This window comes from Oryctolagus cuniculus, chromosome 3 (assembly GCF_051225735.1).
Source record: "Oryctolagus cuniculus isolate XC-2025 breed Fujian yellow rabbit chromosome 3, ASM5122573v1, whole genome shotgun sequence".
NCBI lineage: Eukaryota > Metazoa > Chordata > Mammalia > Lagomorpha > Leporidae > Oryctolagus > Oryctolagus cuniculus.
This window is the reverse complement of record NC_142869.1, coordinates 69627868-69647905: the sequence shown is the minus strand read 5'-3', so window position 1 is coordinate 69647905 and position 20038 is coordinate 69627868. Positions and strand designations below refer to the sequence as shown.

The 20038-nt window shown below is 44.5% G+C and overlaps 2 protein-coding genes and 1 long non-coding RNA gene across 42 annotated transcripts in view; 1 reads left to right on the top strand and 2 right to left on the bottom strand.

The window, feature by feature from the left end:
• Positions 1–4169, bottom strand: part of METTL8 (methyltransferase 8, tRNA N3-cytidine) — a 112316-nt gene extending 108147 nt beyond the window's left edge. For 11 of the 18 annotated variants that reach the window (XR_016230814.1, XR_016230813.1, XR_016230815.1 and 8 more), the window contains exons 1-2: positions 3953–4138; positions 3426–3483 (exon numbers count right to left, since the gene is read on the bottom strand). The gene's annotated coding sequence lies outside the window, so the exon portion shown is untranslated. Of the gene's footprint in view, positions 1–3425; positions 3564–3863 lie in introns of all 18 variants that reach the window. The other 7 variants (XM_089328185.1, XM_089328189.1, XM_089328193.1 and 4 more) reach the window with 6 other exon arrangements.
• Positions 4132–20038, top strand: part of DCAF17 (DDB1 and CUL4 associated factor 17) — a 93146-nt gene continuing 77239 nt past the window's right edge. For 21 of the 23 annotated variants that reach the window (XR_016230805.1, XR_016230804.1, XR_016230810.1 and 18 more), the window contains exons 1-3: positions 4361–4781; positions 5153–5256; positions 18186–18276. Coding sequence is in view for 14 of the 23 variants with exons in the window: in XM_089328174.1 (XP_089184300.1) it covers positions 4656–4781; positions 5153–5256; positions 18186–18276 (321 nt within the window). In the remaining 9 variants the exon portion in view is untranslated. Of the gene's footprint in view, positions 4263–4360; positions 4782–5152; positions 5257–15837; positions 15978–18185; positions 18277–20038 lie in introns of those variants that run through there. The other 2 variants (XM_089328177.1, XM_089328175.1) reach the window with 2 other exon arrangements.
• On the bottom strand, positions 8716–13494 carry LOC149127383 (uncharacterized). The gene is made up of 3 exons (XR_016230816.1): positions 13357–13494; positions 9998–10038; positions 8716–8880 (listed from the first exon to the last, which is right to left on the bottom strand). It is a non-coding gene; the product is annotated as an uncharacterized LOC149127383 (long non-coding RNA).

Sequence of the window (20038 nt, the reverse complement as noted above, 5' to 3'; positions counted from 1 at the left end):
ATATGCAGAACCACAGATGAGGCAAGCTACTGAACAGGAAAAGGGTTCAGGTGGACCTGATACCTGGGATACATCTTGATAAAAAATAGATGAGACAGGGCTGGCACTGTGGCATAGTGGGTAAAACCACTGCCTGCAGTGCTGGCATCCCATACAGGTACCAGTTTGAGTCCCAGCTGCTCTACTTCTGATCCAGCTCTCTGCTATGGCCTGGGAAAGCAGAATAAGATGGCCCAAGTCCTTGGGCCCCAGCACTCGTGTGGGAGATCTGGAAGAAGCTCCTAGCTCCTGGCTTTGGATAGGTGCAGCTCTGGCCATTGCAGCCATCTGAAGAGTGAACCAGTGGATGGAAGACCTTTCTCTCTCTCTGCCTCTCCTCTCTCTGTGTAACTCTGACTTTCAAATAAATAAATAAATCTTTAAAAAAATAGATGAGAAGGGCAGGCACGTTTTGTAGAAGTAAGTGTGCCCATATCCCACTTCAGAGTGCCTGTGTTCAAATCCTAGCTTCCTGCTTGGGCATACGCTGGGAGGCAGCAGGTAAGTACTTGGGTCTCTGCCATCCACATGGGAGCTCTGGATTAAATACCAAGTTCCTAGCTTTGCCCAGCCCAGTTCTGGGATGTTGGGGGATCTTGGGGGAGTGAATGAGTGGATGGGAGCACTCACTCTCTTTCTCCCTTTCAAATAAAATAACCATTTTTAAAAATAGAGACAAGACGGATGTGAAGATAGCTCCAGAGAAACAAAAGTGTAAAGACATATTGGCTTCAGAAAGTGGGTAAACATGTCAGAACCACAAGAGTAAAAAATGTGCAAGAGAAGATAACAGAGTGCTCTGGGGCCGGCGCTGTGGCATAGCGAGTAAAGCCACCACCTGCGGTGCTGGCATCCCATATGGGTGCGGGTTCGAATTCTGGTTGCTCCACTTCTGATCCAGCTCTCTGCTATGGCCTAGGAAAGCAGTAAAGGATGGCTCAAGTCCTTGGGCCCCTGAACTTGCGTGGGAGACCCAGAAGAAGCTCCTGGCTCCTGGCTTCGGAGAGGCCTAGCTCCAGCCATTGGGGCCAATTAGGGAGTGAACCAGTGGATGGAAGACTTCTCTCTCTCTCTCTCTGCCTCTCCTTCTCCCTCTGTGTAACTCTGACTTTCAAATAAATAAATAACACTTTATAAAAAAATAAAAAATAAGAGAGTGCCCTGTACACCACTCTATACAGACCCCTAGGGCTGGTATATATACTCTCAAGGCTATAAGACTTTGTTAGGCAATCTTTTACTTCCAACTTGAGAAAAAGCATGAGAAAAAGTTAACAAAGGGATTCTCTGGGTAACCTGGATGACCAGCTACCTTTTAACTGAGTACTGCCACAAGATGCTAGTTCATACATTTGTATTTAGGAGAGTACTGCTCAATTTGTGGTACCATTTGTCACAGGTGCAGGTTCATGAGACAGAAGGGGGGACTACTATATGTAAATGATAATGATATTACTTGTCAAGTAAAGGCTGAATGACATCATGACACATTAACAAAGGCAGGCTTTGTGGTGGTTTAAATGCAGTAGCCGGGCCAGTGCTGAGGCATAGTAGGTGAGGCTGCCACCTGCAGTGCCGGCATCTGATATGGGCGCCGGTTCACGTCCTGGTTGTTCCACTTCTGACCCAGCTCTCTGCTATGGCCTGAGAAAGCAGTGAAAGATGGCCCAAGTGCTTGGCCCCTGCACCCATGTGGGAGACCTGGAGGAGGCTCCAAGCTCCTGGCTTCAGATTGGTGCAGCTCCAGCCATTGATGCCATTTGGGGAGTGAACCAGTAGATGGAACACCTCTCTCTCTCTCTCTCTGCCTCTCTGTAACTCTGCCTTTCAAATAAATAAATAAATAATGAATGAATGAATGAATGAATGCAGTTGTCAGGGCACTGAGTAATCTCTCCAAACAAGGGCAAATGGGTAGGCCCTTTTGTAAGGACAGCGTGTCATGGAGAACAGGAGACATTCACTGTCAGAGTTCTTTGGGTCCAGAAAACAGCTTCATTGGTCACAGTGATTAAGTATTCACTTGAATTTATTGAATTTATTTTTTTATTGAATTGATTTATTTTAGAGTTTTTGCTTGTAAATGCTGTAAATGTTTAGGTGTTACAGCTGTATAAAAGACACAAGGAGTTCAGACCTACAATTATATTTCACACACTGAAAATTGTCGCTCCCCCTCTTCGTGGAGGAGCAACACTGAACCCTGCCTAGGCTTCATATCCGAGTCACGGCACCATTATGTCGCTCCCCCTCTTCGTGGAGGAACGACACAGGACCCTGCGCTGTTCTTTTCGTCTGCTCGGCCCTCCCCGGGTTTGCTGCTGGTTCTTCCCGGGTTGGCTACTATCCCTTCCACCTCCGTGGAAGGGCAGTTCCCCCTGGCCACATTCCCCACTTCCGCAGGGGAGCGGCACACCGCCGGCCGGCTTTCTCGGGGGCTGCACGGGTGTTCCTTCAGCTAGATGTTCCCCTTAGATGTTCCCGGTGCATGCCGTTTCTCTCCTCCTTTATAGTCCTCCTCCGCCAATCCTAACTCGGCTGCCCACACGCCGAGTACGCTGCTCTCCTCCAATCAGGAGCAAGTCCTACAGTTTATTAGTTGAACTGGAGGCAGCTGTGCGGAAGCTGTTTACTTCTCTCCCAGCGCCATATTGTGGGAGAGCAGATGCATAGAATAAGTCTTAATTCCAGTAACTCAGTCTAGTCCGGCTGCTCCCCACAAAAATGCTTGTTTTTTTCTGTGTGCAAATAGGAACAGGATGCTCTCCACCTCTTTTTATGAGGCAGCGAGTGAAATGTTTTAAATTAACAATGGAAGATCCTGCCTACCTCCTCAGCTGGCTTCAGAAATTCTGCTATGGGTGATTGGAAGCTACTGCAAGGCTGTAACAGGCAAATGACAGCTCTGTGCTTTAGAACAATCACTCTGACAGCAGTGGGGAGGGCACCAAGTTTCCCAGATGAGATGCGTAAGAGTTAGCATCAAAAGGAATTAGGCTGCTGGTGAGAAAGTGGGGCACACAGGAGAACTCTTCCTTGGGTGACTTGGAGGTGAGCTAAAGGCCACAGGAAGACAGAGTGAGGGTGGCCAAGAGGAAGGAGAAGAGAGAAATGCCAAGATCAGCTCAGCAATGGTTAGAATTTCATTTCTGCCCAAGGAAACCCAGTTATCTTTTCTGGGTTCCCGCTTTCTCAGTGACAGCTGCATTCGTGAATTCCAGATGAACTATTATAGCACCCTCTAAAAATATACAAAGCACTCCACCCTGAGCTGTAAATAGGTCATCACAAAATCAGCAAAAACCCAGGCTCCCAAGGAAACTCAGTAAGGTAAAAAGGAGATAACGCAAGTTTGTAGGAAACAAATTGTGACTCAAGGCACTCACCAAGTGTTGTAGTTTCTGCTCTGACACTCAGAGGCAATCCCTCGCTTCCACTGAGCACCTGTGGACAAGAGACACCAAGTCCACGTGGTTCACACAGACACCATCCTCAAGGGCTCGCGGCACAGCAATGGGACACACCTGGCACATGGGTATCGACATTTTTTAGGGTACTGGGAACTGGGAACACACCAGCAGGGCTGGTGCTTAACAAAGTTTTCCTTCACTTGGAGACGTCAACGCGGAACGTCTTAGGCAGTCCAGTAAGAATATAAGTATTTCATATTTTATTCCCCGTAAGGAAAGGAATCGAGGGGAAGGAAATTGCAGCAATTATCCCCAAACCAGGCAGTCTCCCCACAGGCCACAGAAGAGCCAGCCTCTGGGAAAGGGTAACCCTATCCTAGTTTGCTGGGAGAGGCGGCATCTTCCACCACTGACCAGAGCCGTGTTTATGCCCTCAAACGTTCAACAGTCAGCCTCACCCACAGCGTGCAACGTGCGGCTGCAGGAAAGTCGTGGGGGCGTACCTTTAGCACCTGACCCCGTTTAGGGGAGAGGGGGGTCGCAGTCGACACAGGGCCCTTCGGGGGACCTGGTCAGAGCCTCCCAGAGCGAAAGGCTGAGAGGCGTGAGGGTACCAGGGCGGTAAAGAACCGATCACTGAGTTCAGGAAGCGCGAAAGCAGCGGAGACCAGGAGGCGGCAGCACCAAGCCCCGGGATTCGCCCCGTCGCGCAGAGCGCAGACCCGGAAAGGCCCGCCAGTCCCCCAGGGCAGCCGCGGCTAGACCGGAGGAGGCGGGGCAGAGCGAAGCCAGGAGGCGCCAAGGTTGGGACAGGTTAGAGGCAGGGCCTAGGCGCGTTGGGGGCGGGGCCGCGGCAAACACGCGTGCCCCGTAGCCTAATGGGAATTGTAGTTCTAGGAAGCCGCCAGATTGTTCTAAGAACTACATTTCCCAACTACAGAGCTGCTGCGGCAGGTTGCGCTGTGTAGGGGCGTCGGGTAGTTCGCAGCCCGAGTGCTTCTGAGTGGGCAAGCCGCACCCCCCCCCCCTTTCTCCTTCGTTCTTCTTTAGCACTGGGGCGTCTCCGGCCTTGTGCCTCCTGTCCACTCCCCCGTGCCCGCTTTTCTTGGGCTCCACCAGGAAAGTTGGGGCCTCCAGGTTTGGAGGTAGCGACTCCTGCCTCTCACCGGTGTGAGGGGCGCGCCCCTCTTCCATCGGGCCAGCCCCATGGGCCCCACCCGGAAGCCTAACGTCTGCAGCCGGCTGAGTCGCCGGGCGCTGGGCTTCTTCTCGCGTGATGCAGGCGTGGTGCAGAGGACGAACCTGGGCATCCTGCGGGCGCTGGTGTGCCAGGTGACCGGCTGGGGGCCTGACGGCGGGCAGCGGGGCGCCTGGCGGGCAGGCCTCTGGTTGGGGTGCAGCATTGAGCCCCCTTTTAAGAGGGTCACACGCGAAGGGGAAGGGAATGAGTGCCCTGAACATGGGGAATTAGTAACAGGAGTTAATAGGGCCTCCAGATGCGTTTAGTTTTAAGCTGCTTAATATCTTCTGCAAGGAAAAGTTGGTAACCGTATTAAACCAAAACGTGAGGGCAAAGTGAGGAGGAGCTGAAAATGATGTTTTTAGAGAGTTTACATGAAACTATTTTGAAAATTGTAATTTTAGCTATCCCACTTAAAATCGCGTGCACATGAGCTTATGTGTACTCTCCTTGTGTTTTTCAGAAAAGTACTAAATTTAAGAATGTTTGGACAACTCATTCCAAGTCGCCGATAGCCTATGAGAGAGGAAGAATATATTTTGACAATTACCGGTGCTGTATCAGCAGGTAACTTTCCATTCATAGCTTTTGCCGTAATTCACCTCACTGTTAATCATTTGCATAGAACCACATGAGTACAGCTGGGCTTAATGAAGTAGGAGAATGGGTCCAAAATAAGACTAGACGGTAATTCATGTAATTTAAAAATCTCATTAAATCTAAGTTACAAGTTGCTTGTTTGTAGATGCCAGCTTGAAGCAAAGCTACTTTACTGTGCAGGCACAATGATAGATTGCTCAGGGTACTGCTTCATAGCCTACTTAAAAGATAGCAGAATCAACAGTGCTGGTCACCAGATTACCAAATACGTTTTGGAGAAGAATGTCTGTATTTTGGTTGGAAGCGCTTGTCTTTTTTGTTTTTATGAGAAGCTTCTTCCATCAAGTGCAGAGTGTTTATAGATCCGGGATGTTCCACAACAACCTTGCCTGTCACTGTCCAGTGACAGCCTGAAGGGAAAGCTGAGGAGAACCTCACGTACCCGGTACCTGCATTCAAGCGCTCTCAGCATCTGCTGAGCTTCTCTGTCTCATTCATTCTCCTTTATCTCCGTATTTTAAAGACACTCAGAGCATTATCAGTTTGTATCTCTTTAAAAAAGGGGGCATTTTCTCTACATTTCAAGTAACTTTTAGTGCATTCACAAACATACACAGCTATCGCTGCAGTTAATTTTAAGTTTTTTAGTGTGGATCATAATCTTGAAAGCCATAATCCTAAACGTTGAAAATCTCAAGAGATAAAAATCCCTAAAGTCTAAAATCATGAGACTGTCAATCCTACCGATGAAAGTCCTGAAAGCTACAACTCCTATTACATAAAGAAAAGTTATGTAAGAGAGCCCAAAATCTGTGGAAGAGATTGGCATGTTTTTGTTGTGCTCAGGATCTCTCCATAGGTAGTGCAGTTACTTTATTGTGTAGTATTCCTCATCCATCTCTCTCTGTCTTTTCAAGTCTCACTGAAATTCATTTTACATATCCATGTCCTATAATCACTGAATGCCTTGTTGCAGTTTTTATTTTGAATAAACTTTATCTGTTAATAATAAGAAAAGCAAAGAATTTTGTTTTACCTTTAATTATTCCTTCTCTAATACTCTTCCATTCATTGTGGAGATTGGAGTTTCTGAATCATTTTTCTTCTCTCTGAAAAACTTCCTTTAATATTCCTAAAAAGGCAGGTCTGCAGCCAACATATTCCTCAATTTTTGTCTGAGAAATTTTTCCTTTATTTTTGAAGGATGATTTCTCTGGACATAGAATTCTAATTTGTTGAGATTTTCATTGTTGGTGGTTTCTCCTTTTAACACTAGGTGTTTCACGCCACTCTATGCTTGTTTGCATGAGCTCTGAAGAGAAGTTCATTATAATTATTATCCTGGTTCCTCTATAGTTAAGGTGCTTTTATTTCCCTCTGGGTTCTTTCAAGATTTTCTCTTCTTAAATCTTTTTAATTTGTTTATTTGAAAGGTGGAAGGACAGAGATCTTCTGTCTTCTGTTTCACTCCCCAAATGGCCACAATAGCAAGGGCTGGACCAGGCCAAAGCCAGGAACTGGGAGCTTCTTCCAGGTCTTCCACGTGGATAGCAAGGGCCCAAGCACTTGGGCCACCTTCTGCCTGCCCAGGTGCAGTAGTAGGAAGTTGGAATAGAAGTGGAGCAGCTGGAACTTGAACTGGCAGTGCTGTATGGGTTACTGGAGTCAGAAGTGATGGCTTAACCCACTATGCCACAGTGCTGACCCCTTTCTCTTCATATTTCATTTTCTCTTTTTTGAATATGATGTACGTGGTGTAGATTTTCTGGTATTTATCCTACTAGGAGTTCTTTGAGCTTCCTGGATTTGTGGTTTGGTACCTGTTAGTACTTTTGGAAAATTCTTAGCCATTGTTTCACATATTTTTCCCTTTTTTTTTCTCCTGTTGTCCCAATACATGTACATTATACCTTTTTTTAATCGTTCCTTAGTTCTTGGATTCTCTGTTCTGCTTTTTTTCTCATTTTTCTTTCCCATTGGGACATTTCTGTTGACCTGTTGTTAGGGTCGACTGCCCGAAAAACGTCACCAAGAGACATCTCTTATGCAAACAGCAAGGGGAAGCTTTATTGATTATCCAGCATGCTGGGGCTGTCTGACCATACATGAACAGAGCAGCCCCGAATAACCAAAGGTTAGGGTTTATAAAGGCAAAAACCGCAAAACCGGGAAGGGGGGAATACACGGTTGCTATGCACGGTTGCTAAAATCAAAAGAGAGTACATAAAATCAAAAGAGTATATGGTTACTGGGGTCAACATAACCTAAAACCTAATTGAAATTAATATTTATCATAATCTTGACAATACCAGTTACAATATTACAATTAGCAATTAGGACTTGACATTAATGTAAGACACAGACAAATCACATCTTTATTATTAGCCCAGGTAACCCAGGTGCAACCTTTCTACTTTTAAGCTTGAGCAGTCATGCTAGGGGTTTTTGTGCATTGCCAAGGGTGATGTAGTGCACTGCTATTGTCCGACTATTTGAGATCATAGTTTCAGACCAGAGTCTCACAGTGGGGGGGTGCTTTCCCAGAATGCAGTCTCAAGTGCTCCAAAATGGAGTCCCTACTGCCAAGGTGCTACTCTGTCTTATTTTTTTACAGCTGTACCAGCAAGGTTTAAACCTGTAAGCTTAAGCTTAACTTTTTACACCTGCACATATACAATTTTAACTCTTCATTCCCCACTCCTTGTTGTGAGGATCTCTAATCTTAGAGATTTGTTTTTGTATCTTTTAATGTGACATATTGTTGTCTTATGACCATGTGTTTAACATTTTTAACTTGTTTCCGCACGAAGGTGATGAGTCTATTTAACACACAAGGTCCTATGGTTACAATTAGGAATAGAACAATTAAGGGTCCTGTTAGGGCTGACAGTAGAGTAGTAAGCCACGGGGACCGGCAGAACCATGACTCAAACCATCCCTGTTGAGTTTTCCTTTCCCGTTGCCATTTTTCCAGTCGTTTTTTTGAGTTTGGCCATGGAGTTTCTAACCACCCGGTTCAGTCAGCATAAAAACAACATTTTTTCTTTAGGGCCACGCATAACCCACCCCCATGAAAATGAGATTTAACCCCCGCCTGTTCTGTAATACTGAAATGCAGATACTGGGCTGCATCTGGGAGATTGTGGAAGATTTGTCAGGCAGAAGGGGCGGGCATGTCCACCTGGCAGGTTATCAGGTAGAAGGGGGCAGGGCAGGATGCAAAGGCCAGGCTGCCCGTGAAACATTGTTAGGATGACTGAGATGTAGATGCATATGCTGGACACATTAGGCCTTTATGTCACACACACATAAGCTCATAACTGACTTTCTGCCTAATATTTTCCCCTCAAGAGGTAATACCCAAAATTCTTCTTTGGGATTATGGATGGAGTTCTGTTTTCTGTAACTTCTTCGAAGCTGGCATGTGGGCGTCGAGGGGGATTTGGGTATTTCCTCTTGCTACCTGTCTTATGGTGTGCAACAGTGGCCTTGGAAAGACTGTACTGCTCGGTCCAGAGGGCTGCTCAGGTAGTCCAGTGGAATGGGCTGGAAGTCTTGCCTGATGACCATTTGGAGTTAGCAGCTTTTAGTCTGTTAGAGACAAAACAAATAAGGGCATTAAAAACACACGGTGTAAAGAGAAGCATCTATAGTCTCAATACAGGAGTGGAGGGGACCACTTTCCCCTGGAACTGGCAGGGAGGGCTTTTTAAGTTTAATACTATTGGATAGACTTTTAAGGCCTGGCAGGGTGTGTGAGGCCCAGACCTATCCATGGGGTGCTGTTAAGAAAATTGTTAAGAGATGTAAATCTCCTTTAAGGGAGGCACCCTGTTGACTCGCATTACATGGCTGGACTAGGAGAGTTAAATAGGAGGCTGATAGAAATAGGCAACTTACATTTTACTGACCCTAAGCCATCCCCAGTAGCAGTGGCTGGAGCTGGAAGCTGGGCAGAGGCTGGGCAGAGCCAAAGGCTTTTTGGCTCAGGGCCACAGGGTCTGCGGTTCTGAACCAGGAGTCCTTCGACACCCAGGGCAGTTCCGTGTCCAGTGGCTGTGCTCTTGGCAGGGCCGACAGAAGGCATTTGCTGTTATGACAGCTGCTTGCCCAACGCCCTGGCTCCTTATATCAGCAACAGGTGCACAGGTTTGGGGTGCACTGGCCTTGCTGGGTCTCCTTGACGGCAGATCACGGTGTAAAGCAGCCATTGATTGGCCTGTTGCCCATCCATACATTGCTCCTGCTGCTAGCTTGCTCCTCATTCCACTGGTCTCTAATAAAGTGGACCATGGAGGCAGCCTCTATGATGCCAGTCAAGGGGGGTGCCCAACCCAACCCTGATTTTTGGAGATTTTTTAATATTAGGGTGAGCTAGAAAAATTATGGTCATGGGCAAATTCTGACACTTAGTATTTTCCTGCGAGTTAAGACTGTGCCCATGAGGAGAACTATGACCCTTTAGGTAAGATCAACTGTGGTGACCTGCTTGCATACTTTGAGGTCCTCAGTTTAACTTTTTATCTATTTTTTAGTTTGGTTTAAAAGGGGAGTTCTGCCCATTTAACGCGTACACTGAAAAATTGATCTAGTAGTTTAACCCCCCCCTTTTTTTTTTTTATGTTGTTTGGGGCCCTATACTATGGCCAGGCATTATTACAGAAAAGGTCAGTCATCCCTTAAATAAGGTCTGGGGATCAAACCGTACGTCACAGTGGAGAGTCCTGCAGAACAGTAGTAACTTCCCTTCTGGAAGAGAAAAGAGGAGAAGTGAGGCAGCAAGTTGGGTCTCTAGCCTGACTTTCTGGGCTTTTAGATTTAACTGGCAGTTTAACCAGTGTATACTGTGTAGCCTGACTTAGAGGAGAAATTGTGGCAGAGGTCTCTGCCATCCTTTGGCTTCCGGGTATTTACCGTGTAGCCTGTAGACACGAGAGCTTTCTTGGGTTTCTGGAACCCAGTTTTCTAGCATCTGCCACATAACCATAACTTAACAGAGACAGTAGAGTACACAATGGATTAACATGAATTTTATGTCTCTTGTTGTCGAATAAACCAGAAATAATAAAAAAACCTGTATATAAGAGTTTACATAATTTAGGATTATTTAACAGAGTCAAAAAAAAAGAGCTTACAGGACCTAACTCTAGAAATGGCAGAGTAACCGAATAAGCAGACACTGTTAAAACAGACGTTACAGTTTTTGCAGAAACAGATTTTAAGATTTATGATTTAGACCATTTTTAGATATTTACTAACATTAGTACACTTTTTTTTTTTTTTTTAAACCCCATTGTTATAACAGAAGATTAGACTTTAACTTTAGGTCAGTGTAATTTTGGCATTAGCACTTAACTCTGTAAACAATATTTTAAAATTGTAAACATTTTAAAACTTTTTATGACTTGTTTACACCTTTTGAAACTTTATACCCGTAGTTTCTTTTACATAGCCTTGAATTGTCATGTATGGACAACCTATGAGAATACATGTTAACAAACTCAAACAGTTTTTTTTTTTTTTTTATCAAATTTGAGATGTTAAAAGTATATATATTTTCCCAAGTTTTACTTAGCACTGATGCCTAGATGTCTTAAGACACTGAGTTATTAATGAATACCACACCATTATCTGAAATAAAAGTTAAAATTACATTTTTATGTTTTTAAGTAATATGAGGATAACACCTCCTGGACAGCAAACACTAGTGCATGTTTACAACTTTGAAAAGATCTTCCTCATTAAGAGAAACAAGTTTAAAGCATATCAAAGACATGTAAAACTGAGCAAGCAAGCCACTGAGCAAACCGAAGGGTGTTTGCATTACCTCAATTTTCTGAACCAATCTGCATTGGCTTACTTTAGTTAACAACATAAAGGCTTGTATACACAGAATTTACTCTTATTTTTATAAGACCACTTTAGCTGGAAAGCAAAAACATAAATACAGTATAGGTCTGACACCATTTATAACATTTTAATATATTTTATATAATTTGAATTGACCCAAGCAGCTGTTACTTTAACAAATTTAGAGTCTCATTCTTTGAGAGTTCCAGGGATCCGACTGGAAGCCCAAAGTTGGAAGACTCGGTTTAGAATTTAAGCTGTCAGAGAGTCAAACCATTTAGCCAAAATTAGTACATTTCTGATCAGTTGGGTAATTACTTAGACATTAAAAACAGATAAACAATGTAAACAAACTTTGCGCTGTAGTTTTTCCAATCAAGACTCATAATGGCAATAGAAAAACGCGAAACCTTCAAGACAGGTGAACGCTCTCAGATGAGTCAGGGACAGCAGCACAGAAAAGAGCTGATTATCAGCATATGAACCCATTGTTTAGGTTTTTATTAGCTGCAAAGAGAATAACCCATCAGCTTGGAAAGGGTTAATGGCTTAAGGTTCTGGCTCCCTTAGGTAAGGTCAGCAGTGGTATTGAATTGGAAATTCCTCCAGGAGAGGAGGGAAAAAGCAGCCCTGGGGTGGGGGCTCTGCCTAGAGATATTTGGCTATGCCTGCCTGGGTGCGGCAGGCCACATGGACTAGCATAGAGTGCAGAGAAAGGCTGTGGTCCCCCATTTACAGGGAAGACTGCACACACCGGGGCCTGGCAGGACTAGCCGTGGGGTGTTGGGAACCTTCTATAATTTAACCAAAGCCAGATTAATTAGGACTACTGCAGACACTCAATTACAACAGATAGTTAACTTTAGCTCTTTTCCAGATTTAGTCCTCAGGCAATCAAAGCTTAGCAACAGTAATAGTTTACAAAAAACTTTTAAGACGCACCAGAGCTACCATAAGCTGCAAAGACGGAAAACTTTTTACCCGGTTGGAAAGGGTTAACAGGTAACAGGTAACAGCTTTTCCCCACGTGGAGAGACCTGTGGAATTTCCCTCTCCCTTTCTCCTCGCCAGTGGTATAGGAATGGAGATGAGGAGAGCAAAAGAGTGGGGGAGGGAGCCCCCCCCCCCCCCCCCCGGAGGAGGAGGAAGGCAGAAAGCAATGAAGCTCCTCATGTCTGGGGGCTGAGTGGGGTTTGAAATCTCCTATCACTCAAGGTTACCCACTACCTAGTTGTCTGAGTTTACCTGGAGGGCCAATATTAGCCTCGACCGAAGCTAAGCCCTGCTCGCGTAGCAGTAGGCAGCGTGACCAGGCGTCCCTCCGAGAGAGAGACCTGGTCCTCGGGTCGCAGTCCGGCCGCCGGGAAGCCAAAGCGAGCTCAGGGGGTCTCCAGGCTCTCAGCCAACTGCCCTTCCTAATTTCCCTCCCGTTCCTTACAATTCCTCTGGAGTTTCGGCCGTAGCTAAGCCGTGGCCGGGGGGACTCCGCGTTCTCGGAGAGCTGTGGGGTGCCGGACACTCAACGGTCACTTCCACAGATCCGATCCCGCTTGAGGGAAGGAATACTGACCTCCGATGTCTTCTCAAAATCCCGGTCCGGGTGCCCAGGACGGCCAGGCAGGAGAATGGCCTCTTTCACTCAGCGAATGAGTGGTAAATGGGGGGCCAATCCACTCCTAGAGCAAGCCATTCAGAGGCACAGAAAGACTGCTGCTTTACCTTCTTGACTGACAAAGAGAGGTTATGTGCCCGGTCGCTTACCTACTACCAATGATTCAAAGTTAGAGACAAAGGTGTAGACACAGTCTGGCCCATGTTAGCAGACAACACAATGTACACGAACAGACAAACAGTGTAGAGAATCAGCACACAACAACCACACAAAGTGTCCGTAAAGGAACTGAGATAAACTACTGGTCGCGATGATGCTGGCAATACAAACACAGACTCTGGAACCACCTCAGAGCCCTGTGAGGATGCCGGTAATACAAATGCAAGCTCCGGAACCACTTCAGAACCTACAAATGCAGACTCCAGAACCACTTCAGAGTCACGCGACAATGCTGGCAATACAAATGCAGATTCCAAATCTACCAAACGGGAGCCATCACAGCACCCCATACAATGCTAAATGACAAGAGAACACAATCAACAAACAACAAGACAACCAACAAAGCACCTTACAACTACAAAAGACTAATAATAAGAAGGCCTTACCGGCCACCCCGTCTGTGCTGGGAATGCAGACTCCACGCCTGCCCCGTCGGAAGTATCTGGGCGTCCCCAGCCTTCCTTTGTCCTCCTGAGGCGTCCCTCAGGGCCGTAGCCTGTGGCCCCCGGGCACGTCTGCCGGCCACAGCCAGGAAGGGCTCACGCCCTGTCCCAGCAGCTACTACACCAGCACAGTTCCCAAAACCCTAGAGCGCTCACAAACTACCAAAATCCAGAATGAAGAGACACAAACCACAAATAAGCCGGCCGACAACACAAATAGGCGCCTGTACTTACCCCGAGAGATATCTGTTGGAGACGTCCGCAGGCAGCAGTCAGATCTCGCTGGGGCCTCCAAATGTTAGGGTCGACTGCCCGAAAAACGTCACCAAGAGACATCTCTTATGCAAACAGCAAGGGGAAGCTTTATTGATTATCCAGCATGCTGGGGCTGTCTGACCATACATGAACAGAGCAGCCCCGAATAACCAAAGGTTAGGGTTTATAAAGGCAAAAACCGCAAAACCGGGAAGGGGGGAATACACGGTTGCTGTGCACGGTTGCTAAAATCAAAAGAGAGTACATAAAATCAAAAGAGTATATGGTTACTGGGGTCAACATAACCTAAAACCTAATTGAAATTAATATTTATCATAATCTTGACAATACCAGTTACAATATTACAATTAGCAATTAGGACTTGACATTAATGTAAGACACAGACAAATCACATCTTTATTATTAGCCCAGGTAACCCAGGTGCAACCTTTCTACTTTTAAGCTTGAGCAGTCATGCTAGGGGTTTTTGTGCATTGCCAAGGGTGATGTAGTGCACTGCTATTGTCCGACTATTTGAGATCATAGTTTCAGACCAGAGTCTCACAGTGGGGGGGTGCTTTCCCAGAATGCAGTCTCAAGTGCTCCAAAATGGAGTCCCTACTGCCAAGGTGCTACTCTGTCTTATTTTTTTACAGCTGTACCAGCAAGGTTTAAACCTGTAAGCTTAAGCTTAACTTTTTACACCTGCACATATACAATTTTAACTCTTCACTGTCTTCAAGCTCATTCATTCTTTCGTCAGCTGCATCCAGTTTATGATAAACCCCTTAGAGTCAGTCTTCATTTCTATTACAATGTTTTTGATTTTTAGCATTTGCTCTTGATGTTTTCTTAGAATTTTTATCTCTGTTTTGTGTATCTCATTTTGTGTGTTGTTCACTTGTTCCATTATAACTATTAGCGTATTGATCATAGTTAAGTCCCTGATGTGATTATTACAAAAATCTCTCACATCTGAGTCTGATTCGGAGGCTTTGTCTTTTCAAACTTCTTACTTTGCCTTTTAGCATGTTTATAATGTTTTTGCTGAAAGTTGTGTCTGATATATTGGGTAAAAGGAATTGAGGTAAATAGGCCTTTAGAGTGGGATTTTATATCTGTATAGGATAGGAGTTAGGCTGATTTTTGTTTGCTGTAGCTGTAGTTTAAGATTTCCTGACTGTCCTTTTATACCCACGTTACTGATCCCAGGGCTTCTGCTCCTATGGGGCGGTGATTCTCTGTGTGTGCTTGTTTGTAGTTTGGGAGGCAACAGTTTTCCCTGTGTCCTCAGTTCTCTGATGAATCTAAGAATGTTGATTTGCAATTTGTTCAGCCTGATACTTTGTTGGGAGGACAGGATTGACACCTTCCAAGCTCTTTTCATGTTGGACCAGAAACCAGAAGTTAGAGAGGATAGTTAGCGTGTGAGATTTGTTCTGGGAGGGCACCTTCCAGCTATCTTTCTAGTTCTTACTGCCTCTGGTTTAGCTCATACCTACAGTGAATCTACCATTCCCCTCCCTTTTGTCTGTTACCACAACCTCCACTGGTTTTGAGAGCTTGAATGTCTCTGTACTTTGCAAATACAAAGTCACTTTTTCTGGAAGAAGACTAGGAGCTGTCTCCTCGGGCATCATCTTCAGTCCAAGACTCTGGAACTGGTGGTAGGAGTCAGTGGCACACCTCTGTGAGTGAGTCCCCTCTAAAAGCTAAGCATTTGGGATTGAGGGAATGTTTGCCTGAGTGTCGCTCCCCCTCTTCGTGGAGGAACGACACAGGACCCTGCGCTGTTCTTTCGTTTGCTCGGCCCTCCCCGGGTTTGCTGCTGGTTCTTCCCGGGTTGGCTACTGTCCCTTCCACCTCCGTGGGAGGGCGGTTCCCCCTGCCACATTCCCCACTTCCGCAGGGGAGCGGCACACCGCCGGCCGGCTCTCTTGGGGGCTGCACAGGTGTTCCCCTTAGATGTTCCTCGTGCATGCCGTCTCTCTCCTCCTTTATAGTCCTCCTCTGCCAATCCCAACTCGGCTGCCCACACGCCGAGTACGCTGCTCTCCTCCAATCAGGAGCAAGTCCTACAGTTTATTGGCTGAACTGGAGGCAGCTGTGTAGAAGCTGTTTTCTTCTCTCCCAGCGCCATATTGTGGGAGAGCAGATGCATAGAATAAGTCTTAATTCCAGTAACAGTCTAGTCCGGTTTGCTCCCCACACCTGAGATCTCAGATTGCAACTCTCAACCTGGAAACCCTGTTTTATAAAGGAGAAGGCCAAACAGGACCGCAGTATTCTTCAGCCATGCTGCACCTGAGGTAGAGCCACCCCCACCCCCACGAGTGGGTGCTGGGTAGAGGAAAGAAGCCTTCCTCTTCACTGGGCTCACCCAGGACTCAGCCTCAGCAATAGGCAGTCGGGAGCTGGGAGAGAAATGCTGCCCTCCTTCTCTCCTGAGAAGATAGCTCTCCCAGTGGAAGCAGCGAGGAGAGGGAGCCCTGAGCTCTTGGCTGCCCCAGTCTAGCATGGAGTTTCCATCTTACTGAGTGGAGGAAGGGAGGGAGGGAGGGAGGGAGCGCCCTGTGGTTTAGGTACTGCAGATTCTTCTCTGTTCCTACTGAGCTCTAGTAGGTTTGCTTCAATCCATGTTTCTCCATGTGCTCTCTGTCTCCAGGACCATTTGCAGGGCTCTGAATTGTTGTCTTTTACAATTTTCACCAGTTTTCCTGAAGAGTGTGTCCGCTCTTAAGATATTTTCTTAAATGACTTGATCATCACACACGTATTATCATTATCACACCTAGTAAGACTAGCAGTAATTCTTTGGGATCATTTAATGCCCAGTTCATAACTCCCCCAATCTGGAGGTGCCTGTTTTAGTTAAAAATTTTCAGAAATCTTAAGTGCCATTGATGAATTTTATTATGAATATTATTAGAGGTCTATTTTTTTAAAGATTTATTTTATTTATTTGAAAGCAGAATTATAGAGAGGTAGAAACAGAGAGAGAGAGAGAGATCTACCATTCACTGAATTACTCCCCAAATGGGCACAATGGCTGGAGCTGGGCCGATCTGAAGCCAGGAGCCAGGAACTTCTTTCAGGTCTCCCATGTGGGTGCAGGGGCCCAAGGACTTGAGCCATGTTCACTGCTTTCCCAGGCACATTAGCAGGGAGCTGGATCAGAAGTGGAGCAGCTGGGACTCGAATTGGTGCCCATATAAAATGCTGGCGCTACAGGCCAGGATTTTAACTTGCTGCGCCACAGCACCACAGGGCCAGCCGCTAGAGGTTTTTTGTTTTTTTGTTTTTGTTTTTGTTTGTTTTGTTTTGTTTTTAAGATTTATTTATTTATTTAAAAGGCAGAGTTGCAGAGGGAGGGAGGGAGGGAGGGGGAGGGGGAGGTCTTCCATCCCCAAATGGCCTCAATGGCCAGAACTGGGCCGATCAGGAGCCAGGAGCCAGGAGCCTCTTCCAAGTTTCCCATGTAACATGCCACAGGTTAGAGTCACATGTGAAGTGGCTTTCATTCCTGTGAAATTTGATTGATATAGTTTAAACCTTTGAATCAGAGTGATTAAAATTGTCACTCTTGCAACAGTAGTTTGATTTTGAAGTTTATCAGTTAAAGTGAAATACCTGATCACATCTCAGTAGTAGAGAAAAACAAATTAAAGCTAAGAGACTATTTTTCACATCAAAAATGTAATGCTCAGGGTGAGTAGCTAGCCAGCAGTTAACACACCACTTAAGATGCTTATGCCCCATTTTGGAGTAGCTGTGTTCAGTGGCTGCTTCTGGCTCCTGACTCCAGTTTCCTGCTAATGGAGACCCTGGGAGGCTCAGGTAATTGAGTTCCTGACTCCTGCTTGGGAGACCTGGACTGAGTTCTAGGTTCTCAGCTTTGGTCTGGCCCAGTCCCAGCCACTGTGGGCATCTGAGGAATGAACCAGCAAATGGGAGCTCTCTGTGTGTGTCTCTGTCACTCAAAAAAAAAAAAAAAAAAAAAAAAAAAATACAGTATTCAACATTGGTGGAAGTATAAACTTATTCAACTTTTCTGAAAGTTAAGAATTAGAAAATTATAAAATATTTATATTTTTATCTACTAATTTTATTCTAAAGACCCTTTATCTACTAATTTTTTTAGATATCAGAAATAATAGTTATGAATTTGATGGAATTCAGTAGAAATATTCATAGTAAATATTCAGAGTTTTAAAAGATTCAGTCCAATTTTGGAAAACATTGCCCACATCTACGTTTATAAAGAAAAACTAGAAGGAAATGAACCATGAATTTAATGATGACTTTTCCATAGTTTTAAACCATTTTAATCATATTTGTCAGATTTTTTTATAAAAATGTGCTATGAATAATGTAATCAGAAAAAGTTACTGTTAAGAGGAAGGCAAATAACAACTTATATTTTAATATTCTGAATCTCTGAATAAAAGTCTCAAATTTGAGCAAATGCCAATTTGGGTATCAGTAATAATAATAATATATTTTTCTTTTTTTCCCAGTGTTGCATCAGAGCCAAGAAAACTTTATGAAATGCCAAAATGTTCCAAATCAGAAAAAATTGAAGATGCTTTATTATGGGAATGCCCAGTGGTAAGATTTGTTTTTAGAGCATTTGTTTCTAAGGCATCTATAACCTAGAAGAGTTCATTATTATTAATATTTTCTATGAAGGAACATAATATAAATTTCATAGAGATTCATGAATCTTTAAAGCAATCAAGAAGAGAGTTTATCTTTTGATAATCTTTTTTTATGAAATAACTGGTCTTACAGAATTAATAATATGAATATGCTTTAAAAATTAGATTCAGGGACCGACATTGGGTACAGTGGTTAAGGTATCACCTGGGATGCCCATATCGCAAGTGGGAGTACCTGGGTTTGAGTCCCAGCTCTGCTTCCAATTCTATCTTTGTGCTAATGGACACCCTGGGAAACAGCAGGTGATGGTTCAAGTAGTTAGTTAGGTCCCTGCTTCCCGTGCAGGAGACTCAGATCGAGTTCTGGGCTTCTGCCTTTGGCATGATCCAGCTGTTGCCAACATTTGGGGAATGAACCATCAGATGGAAAATCTCCCTCTGTCTCTCTGCTTTTCTAATAAAATGAGAATAAATAAATAAATATCAAATAATTCTAAATATAATTTTTTAATCTTGAAAACCAGAAAATGTTATAAACTGACTAAAATTTTTGTTTTATAAGCAAGTTAAGCCAGTTTATAATTATACTTATGTTTAAGAAATGATTCTACTTAATATGCTGAAACAATAAAAATATTTATTTAGAACAACAGTTATTTCGCATGACTCCTTGAAAGATTTTCTTTCTTTCTTTCTTTTTTTTTTTTTTTTTTTTTTTTGAGAGCCAGACAGCACCCATCTGTTGGCTCATTTCCCAGGTTCCCACAATGACCAGTGTTGGTCCATGGCAGAGGCTGGGAACTGAGAACTCAGTGCAGGTCCCCCTTGTGACTTGCAGGGACACCAACCACATGAGCCATCATTTGTTGACTCCCAGAGTCTCTGTTGGAAGAAAGCTCTAATTAGAAACAGAATGTGGGCATTGAAACCATGTACCCCAATGTGGGACTTGGGAATCCCAACTGGTGGTCCAACTGCTCAGCCAAACACTGAAACATAAAAGTGGGTTCTTAGGAATTTCCTCTACAAAAGTTACAGGAAATAAGAAAAAAAAGTGTCTGGCATTGCAGTACAGTGGGTTAAGCCACTGCCTGTAGCACCTACATCCTATGTGGGTACCAGTTCAAGTCCCAGCTGCTGCACTTCTGATCCAGCTCCCTGCTAATGGCCTGGGAAAGCAGTTGAGGACAGTCCAAGTGCGTGGTCCCCAGCACTAATGTGGGAGACCAGGAAGAAGCTCCTGCCTCCTGACTTTGGCTTGGCCTTGCCTCGGCCGTTGCAGCCATCTGGGGAGTGAACCAGCAGATGGAAGCTCACTCTCTCTCTCTCTCTGTCTCTCCCTCTCTCTTTGTGAACTCTGCCTTTCAAATAAATAACATAAATTAAAATAAGAAAGAAAATAGTGAGAAAAATAAAAAATGATAGGATGAGCTCATTTCATCAGAGCAGCATTGTCGTAATGTATGTTTTTCAGAACACTGTTCATGGGATGTTAACAAGTATATGAGGGTACTTCAAAGTTCACGGAAGAAATTGAAAAGGAAATTAAAAGAAGGTGTGTATTTTGGTGCAAAAAAAAACATTTGAAATCCATGCATAAAAAGGGTTTTTATAGATATCATGGAAATGTGTATTATAAAAATATGATTTCAAAATTCTTTGCACTGAAATATATTTTGATTTTATTTTTCCTTGAACTTTTTGAAGTTTTT